The sequence below is a fragment of the Dermacentor andersoni genome, chromosome 9 (assembly GCF_023375885.2).
Source record: "Dermacentor andersoni chromosome 9, qqDerAnde1_hic_scaffold, whole genome shotgun sequence".
NCBI lineage: Eukaryota > Metazoa > Arthropoda > Arachnida > Ixodida > Ixodidae > Dermacentor > Dermacentor andersoni.
Window position 1 is genome coordinate 22,058,455 of NC_092822.1, and position 23,517 is coordinate 22,081,971.

Here is a 23,517-nt window from a genome sequence, read left to right on the forward strand (position 1 = left end):
GATCTATGCTTATTACAACAACTAAATATATTCAGGAAATTTTTTGTAATCCACGTCAGAAATAAAAATGAAGAACCGTGGTAAAAGGCAAGAACGAGGATAAGAGAGGCACTAAATTAGTTTCTCCATTTTTTCTTGTTTTTGTTTTTCTACCTTTACTTTTAATCAGCACACCTAGAGTAACAAGGTATTCCACACAAGTAGACACATTGGAACAAGTGACGACGCCAAGAACTGGCAACTCAAAGAAAAACAGTTTCATGCCCCATAATTCAAAGGTGAAAATTTCACCAAAGCAGAAATTTATTTTCCATATTTAAAAGTACAAGAGTGTCTTCTGCACTCGATAAATGCAACAGTGTGGCTTCAACAGACTTCAAATCAGCAAGGCCAACCAGCAAACACAGTAGGTTGTCCAGTGATGTGCGCTTGTACCATTCCAGCCACAAAGTGCATTTAAAAGGAAAGCTAACACAAACACACAGAACAACGTTAGCAACTGCCACATAAAAATACACACACACACACAAAAAACTGTTTGAGAGCATGAGCAAAGGCAAAATCACCCACCAAACTTTGAATGAAATGCAAGATCGAGGCAACCACACCAAATGTGCGCAGACACACACACACACGCGCGCTTTTGAAAGTCAGAAACGCATTTTCCTGGACATAAAAAGACATGACAAAGAACACTGCCCGCACCACCACAGCAGCGGGGCCTGGAAACAATTGGGCAGTGGCAGCGTACGTCATAGTGACTTCGCTGCGACAAACAGGCATAGAGTTTCCTACTAAACCTGCTAGAGATAAATCTGGCACTATCATCCAGCCGTCCAGCCAAATATGGGCAGTGCACGGATTCGTCTAGTCATCCCGCTAGTGGTTTCAGATGTCCTTGTGGTTCAATTTCTTAAGCCTCTCTAAATTGCAAGGAATTATATGTCTCCAGAATCGGAGACGGTCTACGTAGACAGCTAAGGAGACAGCCGAGACAGCTTCGAGGCCAAGTAATGGAACGTGTTTCGAGCCATCTGGAAGATGCTTCTGTGACATGGCACCATCTCGTGGCGATAAAAAGGAAAAGTTGAGAAAAGCACACATTATTTGTGTTTTAACTCTTTGGACCTGCGAACTTAAGAAAAACACAATGTCATTTACATAAGGACATAGGAAAGTCTCTATGTTTTCTTGTGCACAGATGACCTATGAACTTCCCATAGAGTTTCCAGACATCCTGCTCAGCTAGTCTTGTTTAGACAGGAAAGCAAACTATCGTTTTCATCTTTGGTGATGGCTTCGCGAAGCTGTCTACTTTGACATCTTCGTGAGAATTGTAACACAGCCAGAGATTCACAGGAGGATGTCAGGATTTAACCGTTGTCAATGGTAGTCGAACAAATTGAACAAAGGGACCTGTCAGTTTGGCTAAGACACGTCCCCTTGTCCAGCTGGCTCCAGCTCGAGAAATCCATTATTTGACCATCGTTCATAAAACGCATGGAGGCAATAAGTTTCCAAGCACATGCACAATCACTACAAATCTTGCCTTTATAAGAAGCTCGTGATAAAGAAGGTGGCACCTAACAGGAAAATATATTTTCCAGATATAAAATCCAACATGCCATAAGGTGATCTGAAGCCACAAGGGAAATGTTTAGGCAAATCCATGCATGCAGCCCCTCAGTCCCGTGATGGATGAACCACCATCTTTACAGCTCCCATAGACGACTAGTGCCAGCTGTCCCCCTGGCGATTTTTGTAGGAAATTCTATGCAAACAGGTACCTTAAACGGTGGTTGCCAAGCAGCAGCTAGGCAATGTGGAAGCACTTGTTGCCTGGGGGCTGCTCAGTAGCCTTAGTAGGTGCGCGGATTTATTGCCCCCCCCCCCCCGCCCCCCTTGCTGTGCCTGTAATAGACTAGGGCATGTGGAGAGCTCAGTGCTTGCAACGCCATTCAGAATGCTTAAAGCAGAGCAATGAATGTAATATATTAAATGACGCAAACTACGTTATAGAATGTTTGAAATCAACAGCTCTTTTTTCTTTCTAAAACCATACAATTCAATTAACACCTTCCATTTTATTCCAGCAACAAGTAAATTCTATTTGAATACACCAAAGCAAAGTTTTGTGATTCAGCGTGTAAAGAGCTTGTGATATTCAAGTGAGCAAAAACGATTAGTTTCGCAACAAGAAGAAAGGGTAGGGTCGGGAACGTGCCGGGAAATGCTGTTGGGAAAATGCTACAGATCGATTTGGCAGCGTGTTTGAAAATTAGGAGAAAAGTATTTTAGAACTGCCCACGCAAGGATTCATTTTGGCTGTTAGTTCGACCCCCCCCCCAAGTTGGCACATTGTAAACGTTAGAAATGCACAGCTCCATTGCAATGAAAGACACAGTATCTGAAGAAAGCAAGATCGCAAGTTTCTTCAAGTCTCCTAAAATAGATCAGCTGCAAGAAACGAGCTCCTACACACCATTCTTTGCCGCACTGCACTCCAGAAGTTGTCACATCAGTGCTCAGGTCAATGCTGGGTTTGCCCAGCAATGGAAGTGAGACCACAGTGCTGTAGAGAAGCACACCCACTGCAGGCCGACATTCGGAAGGAACTGGGCATAAATAACCAGGTGTGTGAGAGGGTCACAGACGGGGCACGTACGTCACTGTTGCTACCAAAGTTCACCCTCTTTGTCCTTGGAGGGAACCTCAATGACACGGGGCTTGTCTATGATGCGTGCTGTCCGACAGCCTTTCTCCACGATGCCGATGATCCAGGCTTGATAGCCTTCCTGCTTCTCGATGTCCTTGCAGTAGGCGGCTGCCTGTTCTCTCGGGAGGCAGATCAGCAGGCCACCTGCAGCAGTGAAAGGAGCCATCATCAAGCTTTGTGACATGACATCAAGCTGTGAGCTAAAGGAACAAGCTGCTGAGATTTGACATACCATCCTCTGAACCACAGCTCCTGTCAGGCCCTCAACTTAATGTGCATGTACAGGCTATCAGTAGCAACAGTATAGGCTTCAGAAGAAAACACACCATACTCGTTAAGAGGAAGCAAAGCTATAACTACAGCGGGCTGAAGCGAAGCCAGCCGAAAAAGTAAGAACACCATGCTTTTTTTGTCTTAAGATTTACAAGTGACTAAGTGAAAATTTTATTTATTTCCAAAACCAAATGCGTCTATGCACGGTTTTACATAAAGAGAGGGCAAGATGACACAAAATATTTATCGGTAAACCTTTAAGTAACAAACTTCAATATAAGAAAATTTCATATACATAACGAAGTATTTAACTTTTTCCAACATATTGCCCTTAGAACACCATGTATTTTTAACCTCAACATATAACGAAGTCTGTTTATACGAGACTTCACCATAACAAAACTTCCTGCCGCTGCGGTGGAATATCCAAGCAGTAAATGGAAACTGCTGCAGGAGCAGATGGTCAAATGATTGAATTACACGCACTTGCTTGCAAGCCCCGCCTCTGAAACTTCTGTCACTGCATGAGGGTAAGCCAAAGCAGAGCAGCATCTACACCGGTAGCGGCAAATTCAGCTGGTCATCGCCTCCAAATATTGCGCCGCCCGATTTCGGATGTCATAACTGTCGAGTGCGGTGTCAGCACGACGCATCGCGCATTCGTATTGACACACTCTGCATTCCTAGCATGCATTGCACCAGCACGAAACTTAGTGTTTCTGTTGTAGCCAATTATCCCTGCCTTGTGTAGCAACACCAGGTATAAACATTAGTGGTACTAGCACTAAATGCAAGACCCTATCGCCGTCATCTTACAAGTCCAAGTGCAATAAGATCCTAATGCACCCCGCACATTGTACGCTGTGGTTGCAAGGAAAAGTGTGCGAGAATGAGCCGCGAAATATACTGGCTTGATATGCGCTATCACGCTACGCGTGCATGATGGAATACAGTTGCCGACAAAATTTTCAGACTCCGGAAATTCTGACGTGATGTATCTTACGGACTTGATAAATGCACCGTCAGGATTCCCATAGAGCTAATGCATTTTCGTGAACAATGTTTTAGACGAATTTGGGCACCAAAGTTTCATTTTACAACTAAATCGCTCGTTCCGGGCCACACTACTCAAACTTGGAGACCGCCATGTTGGATTTTCCACTGACTTTCAGCTTTGGCTAACAACACCCCAAGGACGCCACTTTTTTGTTTTCTTTTTCGGTCAGCACTAGTATTTTATCATAATCACTTGATGTGGAATCTTTTCTTTTTTTTAAAGTTCCGGTCGCCATTCTGCAAGTGGCATGTCCAAAGAACAACTGTGTCTCAGGGACGTTGTGCACATCTTTGTGTGTGTTCGCATTTGAGTGCACGTCACCATGGCGCCACCTTCTGCGCCTTCACAAGAGCCAAGTGGTGCGAAGAAATATGGGAAGTATGCAACCCTGATGTTGGATAAACAAGTGGCTATTACTAAGCTAATAGAGAGAAGACGTTACGAGGCTGATGTTGCAAAAAAAAAAAAAAAAACTGTCTATGCAAATGCTACCTCACTATGTTAGACACTAACGTTAGACGTTAGCTGCTCTAAGCCTAATAAACCCTTGGCTGAATGACCTTTATTGGACTCTTCGATTTTTCGGTCCCCACCAGGTCCGGAAAATCTATTGGAGATTGCAGGGGTGCGTGCGTCCCCTCCTTGGCCTGCTCATTGCTGTGCGTGGCTGTCAGTGTGGCTGAACGCACACACGGCCACTGGGAAGTAATCTGCAGCAGGCACAAAAGGTGGCGGGTTCACGTGTGCTGTTTTTTCACATGCCTAGTGCTCGAGGTCACGAGAGGCAGATGTGAGGCATATGCTCCCATCTGCCTGCGCTCATCGCACCACTGTCGCGCCATCCAACAGGTTTTGATGCTGCATTGCTCAGGCTGTGTGGAGAGCATTCTGCTGATGCCATCGTCTGGCTGCGAGAAACACTATCACCCATGGCAGTGAAGTCGACGCAAAAGATTTGTGTTGTAACGCTAATGTGAATGTATCGTCAACATGGTAGGAAACTGCATCTTTGACCGCCCACCACCTCTGAAATTCAACGAAATAAACTTTTTCTTGTCATTGAAATTTGTTTTTTCCAATTGCCTGATAATTTCGAAATTTCTACTGCTCCTTTCGTGTAAGAAGATATTATTCGACGACTGCACTATTTGCATAAGACGTCGAATTTCAGTATAGCTAAGTTTCGATATGGTGAAGTAAAGCGGCGACTTTACCGACTCCATTATATTGAGGGTTTAACTTTACTATACTCACGGAATGGAATTCTGAGGTTTTACGTGCCAAAACCACAATTTGATCATGAGGCACACCGTAGCGGTGCCCTCCAGAGTATTTAGACTACTAGGGGTTCTTTAATGTGTCCACAATGCATGGGACATGGGCGTCTTTGCATTTCACCCCCACAGAAATGCGGCCGCCACAGCCGGGATTTAATTCAGTAACCTCGTGCTTAGCAGTGCAACACCATAGCTGTAAGCAACCACGGTGGGTTACACACCCAGAATAAAATGCGAGAGGAAAAATTAAAGTAGAACACCAAACAAGTGCCGTTACTCAAGAGCACGTTGCTACGTCACTAGACATATGGTCACGAAATGTAGCATGAACTCTGACCTAAGTGTAAGAAGCACAGTTGGGCAAATATTTGATATTTTCGAACATTTGATCAAATGGTATGTTATTCAATATTAGTTTCGTATCAAAGTTCAGTATTTGGCATGTTCAAATTATTTGGAAGGAACGAATATCTATTCGAAAACATACAATCGACAGTTCCAGTTACAATAAGCAAAACACATTGCCACTGGCACAGCTCATAGCCAACACAAGCTAGAAATGTCACCACTGAGCCACCACGCCAGCAACCAATTTCTCAATTTCGAACCTTCAAATTCCATACAGTGCCTTGGTCAATTTTTCTGTTACCATTCGCATGCATGTTGGAAAATGGTGCCATTCAGGTTGTCCCTCGTATCGCTGCTTGCCTTGGCACCGTCGTTTCTCGGCAAGGAAACCACAAGTTAGGTCACCAACACCTGGCGAAGCAGCACTGATAAGGCCAAACAGCCAAGGCATTGTCTCTGTGACAAAAATTTGCTGAAACCATCGCAAGAGGTTTGCTTTTTATAGAGTAGCTCGACAGTGATCGCACCCGAGGTTATGCATACGATACACAGGGCCATAAAAGTGGTGTGCAGGCCATCAGACAACTGTGGGCGATTAGCCGTAAACTACAGCATTCGTTGAATTCATCTTTGCGCTTATTGGAAGGAATGGGTGAAGCTTATATGTAGGTAGAAAGCACTGAGCCTATACTTCCGCCACAGCGCAGTGAAGGTTGCATGAGACAAGCATTTCGGGGATTTGCGATGACACACGTCACACATCGAGCCGCACAGCAGGCAAACGAAAAACGCCCCTGCGTGCACCACCATCATGAAATTCAAGTATACTGAAGCACAACACTGTGCAAACCCCCCCCCCCCAATCCGTAAATATATTTTCAACTTCAGTTAATTCGATCCCGACTGGTGCCCATACATTCCTATGGGCCTAAACTTCCGTTATTTTGATCTCAAAATTGACCTTCACCGAATAATTCGAACATTACTGGTCAGCTTCACCACAATACCACCATGCTATGTGGTGAAGCATACCAAGAATGAAAAAAAAAGAAAGGCCGCTGCCATGAGACATAGTATGCGTACTATCGCCAGTTCCAGTGCGAGCACCTAGGCACCTAACAAGCATACTGGCAGGCATTGAAAGCTGTTTCTGACACTGCTGTGGCAAGTGGAGCGCTCGTTTTGTCAACCATGCATGTCTTGTATACGAGACCATTAAGAGAGCTTGGTATACATTCCTCAAGTGCATCGAAAAGTGGAGAAAAGCAATTTCTGATTTGGAAAAGCTAGCGAAAAGGAAGGCGGTAAGATCAATAACTCCGAAAGGCGAGGGTGCGTTTAGGGCCAACAAGAGAGCGGGGGTCCACCTAAATCTCTGAAAGCCTGTCAGTAAACTTATTAGGGGTCTCAGTGTTCGTACTGCGACCAGAGACAGTGCATGCGCAAATTATGGAACATGTGCTGTCTCATAACAGTGGCACCTTTCCCCGCTTGATACCCTTCACCGCTTAACATGAATGTACGGCGGCAAAGCTAACTTTAAAGGCAAATACAGCTAAGTAATTTAATGGCATATTTTACATTTCTCTGCCTTTTGTTTAATTTAACCCACTGGATAATTAGACCAGTTTCGTCGGTCCCGTCAGGTTGGAATTCATGGAGGCCGACTGTTTCAGCATCATCACTAGGCAAGTGCTGTACTTGTGAATGAATGCACTGCACATTCGCTACGAAAAAACTGAGCCCAACCAAAATTCTGGACTTGGGGCAACATGGTGTAGACTCAACCAGTATACGAAAGTTGGATTTCAGCACATAAGACATCTGTCTATCAAGTCATCACAACATCATGATCAAAACAACAGCCAAATTAGTCTTTCACTACAGTCAAATCTTGTCATAGCAAAGTCACATTTGACACTCAAATACTTTTGTTATATGTGATGTTTGTTATAAGCATGTACCGTATAGACTCGTGTAAAGGCCGCACCCTCAACGTTGCAGCTCAAAATTTGGGAAATATTTCCAGCAGATAAGCAACCACCTTCGGTGCCCCAATACCATGTGTGCGCCTCAGAGAATTATTGCGCACTGCGCATTTCCGTGTGGCACTAAATTTAGGTGGCAAACCAGTGGCCGATTCAACCATCGGTCCCTTGTACATCGTCAGAAAAAAAAAAAGACATGTGGCCCTTAGAGGAGTCTGTATGGTATTTGTTACAAGCCAATATCGGTCACAAAATTTCATTCAGTCTTGTGATATCCAATAATTTGTTATACAGTGAAACCTCGTTAAACTGTAGTTGGCCGGAGCTCAGAAAAAGTACGTACTAAACGGTAGTACTGCTTAATTGAAACAGCATGAGATCGCCCACTTACCTGTCAAAAACGTAACTCGGAGAGAGTGCGATGAAAGGGAAACAAACATGCAGTATTTATTCACTTCGCGCGACAAAAGTGTTATTTTCATTTGATGCCATGGCGGCCTAGTAGCGATGACAGCAGCCTCAAACTTACTGAAGCTGCGAGCCAGCTTCCTCTTCTCAGCAAACACTCGCGTAGTAGATTCCTCGTTGGCGTGCATGGGCGCAGTACCGCTGCAGATGTCGCGGGGCGCCTTTTCCGTTGCAGGGTGCTGTTCTTGTCACAACGATTGCATTCATGAGGCTGACGTAATGCGTGGCTTCTGCCACTGTTGGGCCTGAATCGCCCGTGCTGTCGCTTTCTGTGTCGTCCTCATCACTGCCACTAGGTGACACTTAGGCAACAGAGGCAGCGATGGCAAAAAGTCGAACCTAGTAGGCGACATCTCTACGCAGTCGCAGCAGCGCTGCTGAGCAGCTTCTCATTCCAAATGCCACACACCATAGTCAACAGTAGATCCCTGTCGCGTGCCAGCACCGACTTCTTCGTGTCAAGTTCGATAGCATGAACAATGTCTAATTTTTCTTCTATGCTGAGCATCCGGCATCTTTTTTTATCCGAGCTTCCGTATGACACGAGTCCTTGTTTACACGACACCACAATGCTCTCTGGCACAGCGCTGAAATGATGTTGATACGGCTTCATGCGCAAACGCACAGGGCGCTTGGAGGCCTTTGTTCTGATACATGGTTCCGATCTCTGAGGCTTCTTGTTCTGCCGGGCAACTCAATGGAGACGACGCACTGCCATGTTTACGCGACAAAAAGTGGTAACACTACGTGTTAACCGATCAACGCAATAAGCTGGTACGGTTTAGGCGGATACAAAACACATTATGTCCAATGGCTGCCGAGTTGGGGATTTGACTTTAATACTTTTAAAACGAAACTACTGTTTAAGCGGGTATGGTTTAACGAGGTTTTACTGTAGTAGTGTTTGTCACATCAAGGTTCAACTGTCCCAAGAACTTTAAAACAATCGGTAAATTGAAGGAGGACGAGGCAATAAAATGGCCAACTTGCTCAAGACTTCCCATTTCTTAAGTTGCTCTTTTTTCTCCCACCATCCTAAGACCTTCTTTTATTCCATGGCGAAATATTTGGAATAAACATGCAGCATAATTTGGAAAAAATGCATTTGTTTAGTGTAGTTTACTAGAAATCTTGAAGAAAATCGGGCTTCGGGACGTGCTGTCACACCACTGTTCACTTCTGCATGGCTTTCCGTTTAGGCACTGCCGCCCATCTTAGTATCCCCATAAACACAAGAAATTGGAGATTCAGATAGAGGCAGCACTGTATTTTTGCAAGCAGAAATAAAAGCAACAATAGCGGGCACCAAAAAGGGAAAGCTACCACTGCAATTTGCATAGTCACGCAGTGTGCAGAGAGCACTCATAGTGGCTGATGAGAATTTGAATCACTGGCATGCTTGATTTGCCCATTTTGGCAGCAGTGATATGTGCACTTCACGTGTTCCAAGGTTGACATTTCAAGATCTGCCTGGTAATTTCAGGTTTCTTTCATTGCTACATCCCAGATGCTGCCTGATGGCGATAAGGTCACGATTTGTGCAAGAAAATCTGTTTCATTTTCTTTGCGGCGGCAAAGCTACATTGTATTGTGCGATCTAACAGGTACAAAGGTAGAAAGGTTTCGAAATGTCATCGGGTGCCAATGACAACAGAAAGCGTGGAATAGAGAAGATAAGGCTACCCAACCCATGGAGGTGAATGCCGCCGATGTTGCTGACGCAGCAAGACTGGGTTGCATGTGATTGCAGGTTCCTGATAAAGTTACGAGCCATTCGCAAATGGCTGACAAGTTCCATGGCACCGCAAAAAGCAAAAGCACTTTATTTTACTTTATATATATATATATCTTTTATGGGGGAGGGGGGAGTGGAGTCAAGATGGGGTGACGTAGGTCGCCTTCACAACAGGAATGCGGCCAGTACACCACTGTGGCCACTCAGATGATGTGACAACAGCCAGTGTTCTGGCTCGATTGGTTGTTTCATTCACCATGGAATAAAATGCAGTTTGCAGCATTTGAAATTCAGCACGTTTTGAGCTAATGGGCATGGGCTGAGACTACTGCATCGTCAGAGATAAAAGCAACCATGAAGTGCATTTCAACTACTGTGAAATGACATGAAAATACCATGTGGCAACCCACCAGACGACGCTGCATCTTCATTGGTGTTATGCAAAGAAGAGCAGTTGTTACCATGTCAAACACGAGGAGATGATTACTTTGTTCACATACACAGAGATGTTGCTTCTAGCATCTAGCAGTGGCATTTAAACAGAAGTTTTACATGTTTGCAACAGATCAGTCAGTAAAAAGAACCAGTTTGAAAAGAAATTATGTCCCAGAGCTATCTTCTAGTTTCAGGATTACATGAGCACTGATAATTGGCTAGCCACAAGCTCTACAGCCAACGGTTTTCAACCCACCAGATGTCTCGGGACAGAAGCCCTGCAGCAGCTGGAAGGTGGAGCCACATGCCTTTGCCACAGCAGCCATTTTGGCCAGCACAGGCAGGTTGTGAATAACGAAGGAGACGTCATTCTTCTGCACTCGTGCCAAGAGTTGTGCATGACCCAGGAGACCCCCGCTCCGCACATCCGTGGCACCATGAGCATTGTACTTGTGCATCAGAAGCGCAGCTGAAAACAGGCAGTGCTAGGGTCAGCCAATATGAAAAGTGAGCTGTGTATAGCAGAAACATAACGGGTAGAAAACAGGCTGAAAAAGGTACAGGTTCATTAGGAGGTCGCAAGTTGAAGGGAGACTAAAGACAACTCCACGCTTTAACTTGTTTTAACTTGCTTTTACAAAGTTTGACCTAGAGTCCTTACACCGATAAAAGTGCCACGGAGTTCACAACACAAGTAATGCACATTCCTAAAAACTGCGGGTTCCAGATGACATGCAATAAGTACAAAAAGATCATGCAGAAACCAACCATTAAAGATGACAGTTGAAGTAAGCAATGCTTTTTATTGTTCTAGCCTTGGCTGCCTCTTGTCGCTGATAAACTTTGTCTTTTGGCTAAAACAGCTTCACATCTGCATCACTCTTCACTTATCAACAGGCTGCTCCATTTAGAGCCATCTTTGTAGTGTCACACAATGCACCAACCTAGAAAGCTGATGCAACACAGGCTACAAAGGCAAGCAACTTCAGTAGCGACCAAGCGCAGGTGTGCATCCGTCAGCAACAGCGGAGATATGCAACCAATTATTTGGCGCCGCACTTTACATATGCCCTCTTGCTCTCCTAACCTCTGACAACCTCCTTTCCTGCCCTCCTCTTCACCACACCCCTCTCTATATCCAACCACAGCATCGAAACCCTTCCTGCTTTACAAAGAAAGCCCAGGTTTAATACAAAAGAAAGTCCTGCTGACATCTATAGCAGTAAACCTGATACGATCTTTAATGAAAAGACCCGCTACAATAGTTCAGTGGCTATAGCTTGCTGCGCTGCAGAGCTCGATGTTGCAGGTTAGAATTCAGCCATGGTGGCTGCATTTCCATGGGGCCAAAATGCAAGAAGGCTCGTGTACTTAGATTTAGGTGCACATTAAAAAGAAAAGTCAGAATTACTCCAAAACTGCTCACTAATCTGTGCCTAATATTCAGATCATAGATTTGACACATAAAACTCTAGAATTTACTTTAATTCAATGAAACACCAATGCCCAGCAACACCTCAACATGACAAGACACTAGAGCCTAACTTGCAGAAACCTGCCATCAGAGATCTTAAAGACATAGTGATGGACTCCGTGGATTCCTAGGGACGTACAAAGCACAGACCATGTCAGCTCCGCACAAAAGTGTTCCAAGAGCTCTGGCTGATCGGTTTAAAAATGAAAATGTGGCACATAAAAAGAATTTTTTTCTTCCTACAGCAGACTTCCTGCTTTAAACTGCCCCAGCACCAACCCCGGATCTCTTCAAAACATGTTAATCTACAGCAAGAATGCAATAAGATTCAACCCTTTCCTGCAGGGACTAGTTGGCAATGTCCCAAAGCAACAGGCACACCTACGACAGACGTGCCAGTGGGGGGGCTCTGCATTGATTTCAACCACCTGGGGTTCAATTACATGGGCCTAAATCTACATGTTCTTGCATTCCATCCCCTTGAAGCACCTGGGAGTCAAACCCGTGACCTCAGCAGCAAAATGCCATTGCCACAGTGGCAAGTTACAAGAGACATAACACCGAAAAGAATGAGAAGACAACAAGCTCATTATTTTCATGTTGTGTCCCAGCCCTTTTTCTCATGCCATCTCTTCTATAAAAAAAATCATCGCCAAAGAGCTCCATACAAATGGTTAGCCAGCGAAGTTGAAACATGCAGCGTTGGTGTTATTCACTGGGTTAATCTCGACGGTTCATTAAACAACGGCTTGGTAGGCTGCCGGATCCTCGGTACACAGTTGCTGCTTACGCTTGACTGCACGAACCTGTTCTTGTGCCCGGGCTGCAGTACTGGCACAACGTAGACAAGCTCTTTCCCAGTTCTACTCTTGCCGCTGCTTATTGAAAGCTGCCTGCTCCTCAGGAATACGTATGATGCATGGCCTACCCATTTCGGAGCCGGAGGGAAACTGCTGCGAGTGCTCGGCTACGACGGAGAGCAATGATGTCATTACTGGCTCAGTTAATCCTACACCACCTAGATAGCACAAGGCCTTTTCACTCCTATCCATCACTTTATGTTACCTGGCCCGACTGCCATAGAATCTAATGGGGATGCTCCCAAGTAAGCAACAACGATTTTGATGTCACCGCTTTCATCACGCCAGCCTTGTCAATAGAAATTTCGGCCCAGGTATCGTGATGTCATGGATCGGAGTAAACAGGCTTTGTGCTATGTAGGTGGTGTTGGCTAATTGCGCGCCTCTCTTTCTCTCACTCTCTTTATTTTTTGCACATGCACATGGGGTTGCACCGGAGGAGCTTTCGGTGTTCAGGTGACCGACAGATCGATGGACAAACGAACGGATTGGCTAGCTATATACAGCTTTACTGTAAAACTACCTGTCCGGTTGAGTCGTGACATGGAGTCTCGGGCACGGTGGCAGGCCTTGTGGACGTCCTCCTCGGCGACGACCAGGCGCACCCTGTTCCATCTCTCCGGCTGTTCAAGCCACTGGAGGGCGCTGACTGCCACCTGGACACCCAGGGGCTTGGTCAGCACCAGCACGTCACCCACCACTGCATTGTCCGCTCTGAGAAAGGAAGGCATGAAAGAGTAACAAAATAAGTGAACAATGCGCAAGGTATCCTAGTAGCATAAGCAGGAACATGGACACAAGACACCAATGCAGTCGAACCTTGCCATAATGGAGTCACATTTGACATGGAAATACCTCCATTACATCCAATGTTCGTTATTAGCATATATTTGTCACATGCTGATATCGGGGAGACACATTTTAGATTTACTTTGTTACATCCGATAATTTGTTGCCTCAAGGTTTGCGTCAAACACGTTACAAACAGATGTGGCGGCCTATGAAAACATACAAGACTACTACAGGGAAACTTAAGTCGATGTAACAAAATATTTGCATTATCTAAGTGCTTTCGATTCCTCGACACATGTTTGCAGAGCCTAATGCATTGAAAACCTCAAATTAATGAAGTACCCCAAAATACAGAGTATCAGTTCAGGTGATGGATGCCAAGGATTCGTGATAAAACACAAGACACTCAAAAAGCTGCCAGACTCAATAAGTGCATACGAAGACAAAAGTGATCTTTTGCTCTTGAATACATGCATTATTTTCACGGGTACTTAAAGGGACACTAAAGGCAAATACTATGCTGATGTGGACTGTTTAAATACCATTCCAGAAAGCTCTAAACGCTTGTTTCGTGCCAAAAAAAGACAGTTTAGGATAAAATTACATCTCAAGCGTCCAAAGCATATACCAAGCAAATTCAAATCTCCTGCCACCTAACCGGGGGAGTGGTGACGTTGCATGCACCATCACCAACCTTTGCTGCCGTCGGTGAGTAAAACGGCGCCCAATGAGCCAAGACAGAGCGGTGGATTCGCCGATGCGGCTGGTTTTTGGTCAAGTGGCATAGCCCGTTTAGGCATCATGCGACACCATATGGAAGTTGAATTCTCTGCTACTTGCAGTACGTGCGAGTTTTGCGAGCCAGCAAAATCAGCGCAGCACTACACGATAATGAACCTACTGAAACGAAAAAGCGTAGGCTGTACGGAGTCGAGCGAAAACGAAACCTTTCGACCGCATGCGTCTTTGGCAAGGGTAATTTCAACAAGTTCTTTTTTCTAAAAAGGAAAAAGTGGACAAGTAGCATTTGTTTCGTCTTATAATATAATACAAGGAGGTTTTTTGCAATGAGTGGTTCAGTACTAGTGACAGAATTTAACTGTGGAGTGCTTTGATCATCGGGCAAGTACTTGAATGTTCCGGGGCAGTCTCTAATCACGTTCTGCATTTACCTCAATTTTTCCGTTATTAAGGCTCTGTTCGCAATAATACCGACGCCTTAGAGATTCTCGAGCACTGATCTCTCACTATACCTTGACTTAATATTTTACTTTAGTGTCCCTCCAAAGTGTTTTTGAGGCAATAAAATAATTATCTAATCCAATCGGTGTTGCTAAACTGAAGTTCGATCTTATTACAAACAACCATCATCAGGAGTCGATCTAAGTGCAGGTGCAGAAAATCTGCCCCCTCATTTGACAGAGTTACTGATGGTTTGGCAATACAGGCTACACCAAAGGCTGTCGTCTTCTGCCTTGATTATCGGTAACAAAATAATTCTTTAGTTCAATCGGCATTGCTAAATTGACGTTCGACCTTATTACAAACAACCACAATCAGGAGTCGAGCTAAGTGGAGGTGCAGTAAATCTGACCCCTCATTTGACAGAGTTACTGATGGTTTGATAATACAGGCTACATCAAAGACTGTCGTCTTCTGCCTTGATTATCAAGCAGGTCAGTTTGCATTTATTTTTGTTCACACTGATGAGAAAGGGAAGAAATGACAATAAAATTTAGCACAGTGTGTGTGCACTTGTGTCTTGTAGTGTGCTACTACTACTAGGATACCCAACAATGTCATACCAACAAGACTACATTGTAACTCCTGTTATGTAAACAAAGGTGGGTCTTGGAACTCGCAAAATGCTACTGGCTATAAATCAAGGTTGCCCAGCTCAAAACTGGTAAGGTCCAGAATCAACTAACTTCTCTGGGAATCAGGTGAGCCGGCCATATCTGGGAAATGTTGCATTATTTGTTTGTGGAAAGGCAATCAGTTAGGTGTCACCACATTTGTTGTGCCTTCAGAACAACTTGTTTAAAGCTGTCTTGTTGCTTTACTTAAATGAATACATTAACATTAAGCTGGCTCTATGGCCTAAGAGGGAAGTGGTGGATAAGAGAGCAAAGGAGAGAGAAGGGACATTGTGGGAATCAGTGGCCCATCCCAAAGATGCACCTGGATCTCCTCTAAAGGAGGCGGATGACGCCTGTTTCAAGGGCAAATGAGTAGAGTGCCTTGAGAGCATACCCCTCCTCTACTTGAGGTCGGATCCAATCCTGAGTTGGCCGCCAGGCGCTGGTGCTTGGAACGCTGGTACAGTGAACTAGTGGCCAAAGCGGCTGCGGCACTGCAATTGCTCACTCTTGCATGTGGTGCCTGTTGTGTGGCTTAACAGCACTTGATAGGTGGTGTTTTGCCCTTTCTATGAATGTTTGCTGCTTTTAAATTCATGAACCTTTCAGCTCGCGTCAACGGCAAGGAGCCTGGCGGCTGATATTGTGTGACATTATGTGTTTGTGCAGTTCTTATTTTCCAGCGTCTCACTTAATGTGCGGTTGAAATATGTGCCAAGGAGAGAACAATGGTACAATGTAACTGCTTAAACTTTTGCTGTTACGGGGACTAGGATTTGCTGAAGCCAGGCAAGCAGCGGGGCTTTTGTAATGCAGGTTATTTGTTCTTGTGCCCATTACCATACCAATTAATGCTGTCACTGCACTAGTGTAGAAAACTATTCCAGGCATCATTCTTCAGTGCCTTACCGGCTCTTGGGTCTTTCCCGATACTGTGTGATGCCTGTATAGCGAGCATTTAGTTACAAATTACACAGACCATGGAATTGTGCCCAATTTATGAAATGCTGTACATATATCCCCAGTAACAATAATTACGTCCTATGGATATCCTCTCGACATCTACTATTAGGACATCAATATCCAAGGGGTGTGTCAAACACATCCTGCGAACGTCTCTCACATGACCACTTGGCTGCACTTTCCATGTCCTGCGAACAGTTGTTGCATGTCCACGAGGGACATTATGTGGACATGCTGCATACATTTTACAGACATATTCCAGGGCCTCTTGCATACTGTTCACCATAATGCAAATTATGGTCACAGCTCACGGTCATAGATGCAACTAGCAAAGCACCCACTCATCAAGAACAGATACATTGTGTGCACACAATACGCATGCGCGCACATGTGCAGAGGTGTAGCACACTCCTCATACTTCTAGGCCTTGCACCAAGCGCAATTGCCTTATTGAGCTAACTGAAGTTTTCAAATTAGATTGCATCAGAAAATTCGTAGTACAACATAAACACGAGCTGCATACTTGAGAGCTTCGGATCGGAATTTGAACATGCGAGAAAACATAATGAGGAAAACATAACGAGGAAACTTGTGAGACATAGCTTCAATTGGAGGACAAATATTCACATGCATGTCAAAAAAAGTTCTATGTGGAATAACAGGACATTCGTAATAGGATATCCAAGACTGACATCCACCAGATGTCCTGTTTGTATCCGAAACAGTGCATGGACATTGGGACATGATTCACGCTTCCTATGGACGAAATGTTTTCACTGGGCCATTAAACTGCTCAACAAAGCATGGTCTCCATAAATGCAAGAATGAGCTGCTTTACCGTTTTAGTGAAGCTACCGCTTGGCTTCTGGCATCATTGTTGTGCTAGCCCTGGCTCTCCTGCTCATATGTTTGACATTTTACAGATGAATTTCAGTGACTTTTTCAGAATAAGTGGCTTTAGTGGGTGTATGCGACTTCAATCACTGCATGCAAGTTTTATCTGCTGCTTTTCAATTCGTAAGCATTTCTGTTCATGTCAGGAGCAACAAGCTCAGCTGTCTGATGTTATTCATTAGCGCACTTTCTGTTTTCATCTAAGGCATCGCCTATAATGTGTTGTTGAAAGGTGTACCAAGGAGAGAACAAACGTGCAACGTAACAGCTTAATTTACACTTACTTTCGATCCTGCAGGGACTATTTACGCGTAATTTCCCTGTCACATGGTCACTCAATGCGATTATGTACAATCTGAATCTGCTCACTCGAGTTCCTATCTACAGTCATCTGCGCCCTCAAGCTCTGTAAGCAATATAAACTTGGTCCTGGTTGCTGAATGTATAGCAGTGATCATTTTCTATCGTGTTGAAAAAGTTCATCCGGACGGGATTCGATTGTGATCGAAAGTGCCCGTGTTCTCGACAGTGTGGCTAGGTTCCAGTGGCGATGACAGGGGCGCTATAGTAATTTCAGAAACTGCCTTTGTATCTGTGGCAAGAAACAACATGGATTTCATTGTCTGATAGTAAGCAACGAATACAGACCAAATAAACGTAGTGCTTAAGGCAAAAATCTGAACAAAACCTCCTGCACTCGTCAAGCATATAGGCAGATCGCAGTGTATGCGAGCATTTCATCTGCTGCTGCCTTTTCAAGATTGATCAATCACAGTGCCGCTGCTACTGGCGATGCCACCAGAGCCACACGGAGACTGCCGCTCACTGCATTGCCCATTCTAGTACACTGTAACGTTGGCCAGCGAATGCTCCGCACTCCTACAGCAGGTGATAAACGGTTGGGTGCGCGTCCATTTTGCATGCTGAGCAGGTAAAGCCAGGTGGATGTGTGCCAGATTCAAGCGCACTGCATTTGCTGCAATGCACTCCAGTTGGACAAGACATACGGAGTTAACATTATGTCGGTTTGGGCCTTTGGCTGCCAAAAGGCAGCTGGAAGTATTATGCAAATAAAATAAATAAACTTGGCACACCCTTGGTAGTCCAGGTGCCAGTGGATCCGAGTCATGCGATATTTATTTCCCTGGCCATTCTCTATTGTTATACTATCTTGTAGTAACTGCGGAGTAGGCTCTAGATGAAGGATTCTGAAGGTGCAAGATACTGGCACTGTCGCTGATACAGCGGACGGTAGATGGAATCTCGCTCGTCGCGTCATGTGTGACATCTTTCCCCATGATCCTGCAATGTCCTAGCATACACACAGCATAATGCAGGTGTCAGTTAGCAACCGCTGGCATTTTTGTTTGATGAAGCAAGTCAGCGGGCTTGTCACTCCTTCAGCTGATCATAGTGCCCGCACCACCACTTGGCTGCCCATGAAAACATGAAGTGTAGAAGCTAGAGGTGGATGGAGAGCTTCAATAATTGCTGCTAACTCTACAGTGAGCATGTCAAGGGAGTCTCCCACATTTCTTAGCTTAAGGCCGATAATTTGCCCTATATTTATTTGGTAGAACGCGACTGCAGCCCTGGTGCCTTTGAGGTCTGGACGGAAGGTCACGTGTGCACAGAAGCAGGCCACTTTCAAGGAATCGGCAGTGGCCAAGTGGTGGTTGGCAAAGTGGCAGCGGCATTCTTAGTGCCGATGCGAATCCATTCATCCTGGTAGCTGCTTAGCATCCACGACCTTGATCTCGTCCCAAAACGGGATGTTGTCCTGGGATTCGAGGCTTACGAAGCAACTAATAAAAGCACACTCGTTGCTTTTAAAGCACAAGTCACGTACACCACGGTTGCCTCCGTATAAAATACTCTGCAGTACTCACAATTACCGTATCTCACGGCCAGGTAGAACAAAGCAAACGTCCTCATCAAGTTATGATCCCAGATCGCTTCACGCTCTCCTGGAGCTAATAGCCACGTCACTCATGGACGTCTGCTACGGGCAGGCGAGTTGTGCAATCCAGCAGTTCAGTTTTGATTTTCTGGGTGAAAGTGCCTGGAATTCATGCTGCACAAATCAGCAGCATCAGCTTCTTGCATGTATGCAACCAGTCACAAACTCCTCAGATGATGGGCTTCAATTCATAGATTAGGATTAATCATCTGCCTCTTTCAGTTGGAAAGATTGTCAAATTTTCATAATTACTTGTCAAATTACTATGTAGTGCCATAGTAAAATTATTGTATTTGTGGTAAAAGCAACACCAAGACCATGGTTATCGTATCTTGTTTCTTTATAAGGAATTCCAAAGGGCATTTTCAGGACAACTGTGAACACCTACATTTACCTATGTGAACCAATGCTATCAGTTCATTACAACCGTTTCAATACAAAGCAGAGTGACCCGCCGCAGCGACTTAGTGGCTATGGCATTGTGCTGCTAAACACGACGTCGTGGGATCAAATCCCGGCCGTGATGGCTGCATTTTGATGCAACTGAATTGCAAAAACTCTGGTGTACCGTGCGTTGGGGGCACGTTAAAGATCCCCTAATGGTCAAAATTAACCCAAGTCCCCCATTACGGCGTGCCTCATAATCAGATCGCGGTTTTGGCATGTAAAACTCCAGAATTCAATTCAGCAGTGCAGTTGAAAACACTGCACAAGCCAGCTTGCCAATGCTACACCAAGGCTAGCAAAGCACAAGAGCAAGCACAAGGTGGCTTTGCCTGGGTAACATGCTAAATTCCACATGCCTCTTAAGAAGCCAACTGTTCCAGCCAAACCAAGGGTGTGCTTACGATATGAACTCCGCCGGATGGCAGCAGCTTGTGGCACATCCGCCGATGATGAGCCAGGGGTTGAGAGCCGTCTGTCCACCAGTCACACTGGTACCCGCCACAGAGGCCGCATCTCGAAATCCACGCACTAACAGTGGCAACACCACATCCCGCTCTTTGTCCGTCAGCTTGCTGCTCACACCCAACACTAACAGCACATTGTCACACTCAGTCACACCGTGTGCATAAAGCCCACTCAGGACACTGGCACATACAACTTTGCCCTGCAAAAGAAACGGGAAAATTGAAGGCTGATAAAGCTCTGCTTGTTCACGATATATAGAGATTCCACGTGCACTGCTATATGCACCACCGTGCGCTTATATAGAGGGCGCTGACAACACCGAGATAACTTTTGCTTCACACTTATGTACCATTCTCCCACCTTCAGTGGTACCTGCGCCACTGCCCACAGTTGACAAATAGCCACTACGCAAGATAACAGAGCAGTGGCACGATGCTTCCATAGCTTAGTCTGTCATTTAGACAACACAGAAACATCGCGTTTAACCATTTTTTCACTGTTGAGCTCTCAAGGAAGTTCAACCTCACAGTATACGGACCACAACTGGCTAGGTGTTCCTTTAACCTCGATGGCAAGTGTACAGCGCAAATGATAAAACGAGCAGTCACGCCGTTCAAAAAGAACAGAGGAGCAGTGACACGACCTTGGCAACAGAGACACAAGTAGTCAGACACAGATATCTGCGCTGCAACAGCTGACAATGCCTCACCATGACATAGGGGTCTTCGACCAGCGGATACAAGTAGTCGACGCTTTGAACCAACGACAGCCCACCATGACGCAGTGGAGTCAAACTGCACTCGATGCCCGCGCCTGCGATGGACACAGGGATCTATCAGTCGCACGAACACAGCAGGCACAGCACGATCACTGAACAGTGTAGCGCCAATGATCACCTAGAAGCAACGAGAGCGTGGCACGTTTTTGGCGCTCACCCGAACGTGGCATTCCTTGGACTTGAAAATACTGGCGCTGCTGGCACGGTCCATCGCCGTCGCCGAGTTGTAAGAGTCCCTCCAGGAGTTTAGTTAGCGAATCCTGGGGGACTTTACACCCTCATCCTTTCAGGTCGGCGAACCGCGTCAGCCTGAAGCTGGAGTCCAAGTCGTGCGACGTCGGATCAAAGGGCCGCACGATTCCGGCGACTTCCACTTGCACCGCGACCTGCTGTGCACCGTTGCTGGCATTGCCGTTGTTCTCCATCTCTGATCTCGGCGATGAAGTTCACCGATCCTTCGTGAAGAAGCGTCTGCAGCAGCACGCCGGCGGTCCGAAAAACGAGAGCCCTTCGACCTCTCCTCGGGAGCAAGATGGCGTTTGTCCAGGCTTTTGCGGGAGGACGACGCGTTGTGGCGTCGCCTACCTATTGGGCAAGCAGGTGTCACGTGACATTTCTTCGTCACGGGAGGGCCGCCGGGGCGCGTCGGAAGCGAGACGCGCGGTCCGAAGCGAGCCGCATGCGCTCCGGTGCATTTCCGTACATTCTCTGCTTGCGCGGCCGACCGGTGGAGTGGGGACGGGGTTAAATGATAAAAATAAAGCAAAGCGTGCGCCGTTAACGGCGGCCGCCGATGTCACTCTCACACAAGCCATGGAGTTTCGGGAAGTGTTCTTAGCGTAGAACAGCGAAGCTTGTTTTGCATAGTCGATTCCGTTTAACACGCATTCGCAGCTGTAACAAAAATGAAAGCAGAACAATGTGGTAGGATATTCAAAGGGCTATTTCTAGTTATTACGTACGAACGCTCAGATAATAGTTTTGGAATAATTATTTCGGCGTGTTTTTATTATATATATATATATATATATATATATATATGTACGTAGCACCTGGAAGTAACAATCGGATTGCATTTATTATTCCCAAGCACTACGATTACTTACGATGGCAATTCTTGGTAAATTGTTTTGAGACTGAAATTCTCAGAGGGACTAAAGGCACGTGGCAACAAGTTAGCTCATGTATAGAAGCAACATCAGTGCTGTCAACTAAATCTATGACACAATATATTAATTAATAGTGCTTTCAGTGTCCTTAAATCAACGAAATTTGCCATTATGCATTTCTGAACAAGTACACAATATAATCTTTTGGTGGCTGCCAGGACATTTAGCATTGTTGGCAACAAACTCGCCAATGACGCTGCCCATTCTGTCCATACTGGACCACCAACTCTTTTATACCGTGACCACGAGTGCACGTAGCAAGCAAACTTTGCCATATCTTGCACATACCATCGCGTTGAGACATTGGAATACTACGCAGAACTCTAACCATTGATTATACAGCCTCAATACATCATTACAGCTGCAGTTACCGACAATGCTTTCATGACGTGATGCAAAACTACTGTGTCAGCTGAGGGTCCGATTAGTTTTCAGTAACTCGTACAACTATTGCATTAGAATATTGGCTGACTCACCCATGTGCGCTAAGTGCAGATGTGAAGAGACTATCGATCGTCTCCTCTTCCACTGTTCCCGCTTCGATAAACACCGCAGACTCTCCATTGTGCCTTGAATAGACTGTACGATCGGCCTTTCACGAAAGCAAAGGTCTTGAGAGTCTGGCCTTGTGTCTATAAGCCAAGAAAGCCACGCAAGCTCTTCTAACCTGAAGGCAACAGTCTTGAATGTCCGACTACAGATACAGTGCACCTGGCTTTATCCATGTCAAAGTGTGATCTAGACTCATGTCTTCTCTCTTTCACCCCCCCATCCTTACATGGAGTGGTAAACTGGACGAAGTCTAGTTAACCTCCCTGCCTTTCCTTCCTTCTCCCTCCCAAAAGGACTTTTAAAACACAGAAGACAGCGAAGGTATTCATAGCATGATTAACCGACTGATATCGTGTTTTACATCCTAAAGCATTACAGGGTCTATGAGAGTGGACAGTTCTGGATAAATTTTGCCCACCTGAGGTTAACATCTACACAGTGCTAAATAATTGAGCATTTTTGCATCCTGCTATCAGCAGTAACTACAGTTGCCATGGCCATAGTTCATGGTATATCTAAACGTGACCAAAAGCCAGTATATTATATAACTGTGAAATTTTGAATACATTCTTGGTAAAAAGTTGTAACCATATGGCATCAGCCATATGAATTGCATCGACGAACACAGGATTGATTTCTCATGCCTGCATTTGAACTTGCCTCCGGCGTTTGTTACATCAGAGTACAAATGCTATCATGATCACGTCACTGCTCATAACAATACAAAAATGAGAGTGCGACAACAAAAACACTACATTTCCTAAATTTACTGCAATACCACAGTAGAAATGAGAACTAGTCCGAGGATGGTTGCAAGCCTCTTTAGACACTACAATGACATGCTTGCTCAAAGCGCTGTTGTAGGGCCTTGGAGTTAGTGGCACGTACCCGCGAGGGATTGGCCCAAGAATTTTCTTTGACCATCTAGGGTTCTATAATGTGTTTTATCAGCATAAGTTCGAATGTGAACAATTCTGAAATTACTCTAATGCATTATTTCATTTCCA

The 23,517-nt window shown here is 45.2% G+C and overlaps 1 protein-coding gene across 1 annotated transcript; it reads right to left on the reverse strand.

Moving 5' to 3' along the window:
• Positions 1-271: 271 nt before the first annotated feature.
• Sps1 (inactive selenide, water dikinase) lies at positions 272-21,513 on the reverse strand. The gene is made up of 6 exons (XM_050174998.3): positions 20,947-21,513; positions 20,721-20,824; positions 19,948-20,210; positions 13,155-13,345; positions 10,554-10,766; positions 272-2,860 (listed from the first exon to the last, which is right to left on the reverse strand). The coding sequence occupies exons 1-6, from the start codon at positions 21,212-21,214 to the stop codon at positions 2,676-2,678; spliced, it is 1,224 nt and encodes a 407-aa protein (XP_050030955.1). The 5' UTR covers positions 21,215-21,513; the 3' UTR covers positions 272-2,675.
• Between the last annotated feature and the right edge of the window lie 2,004 nt (positions 21,514-23,517).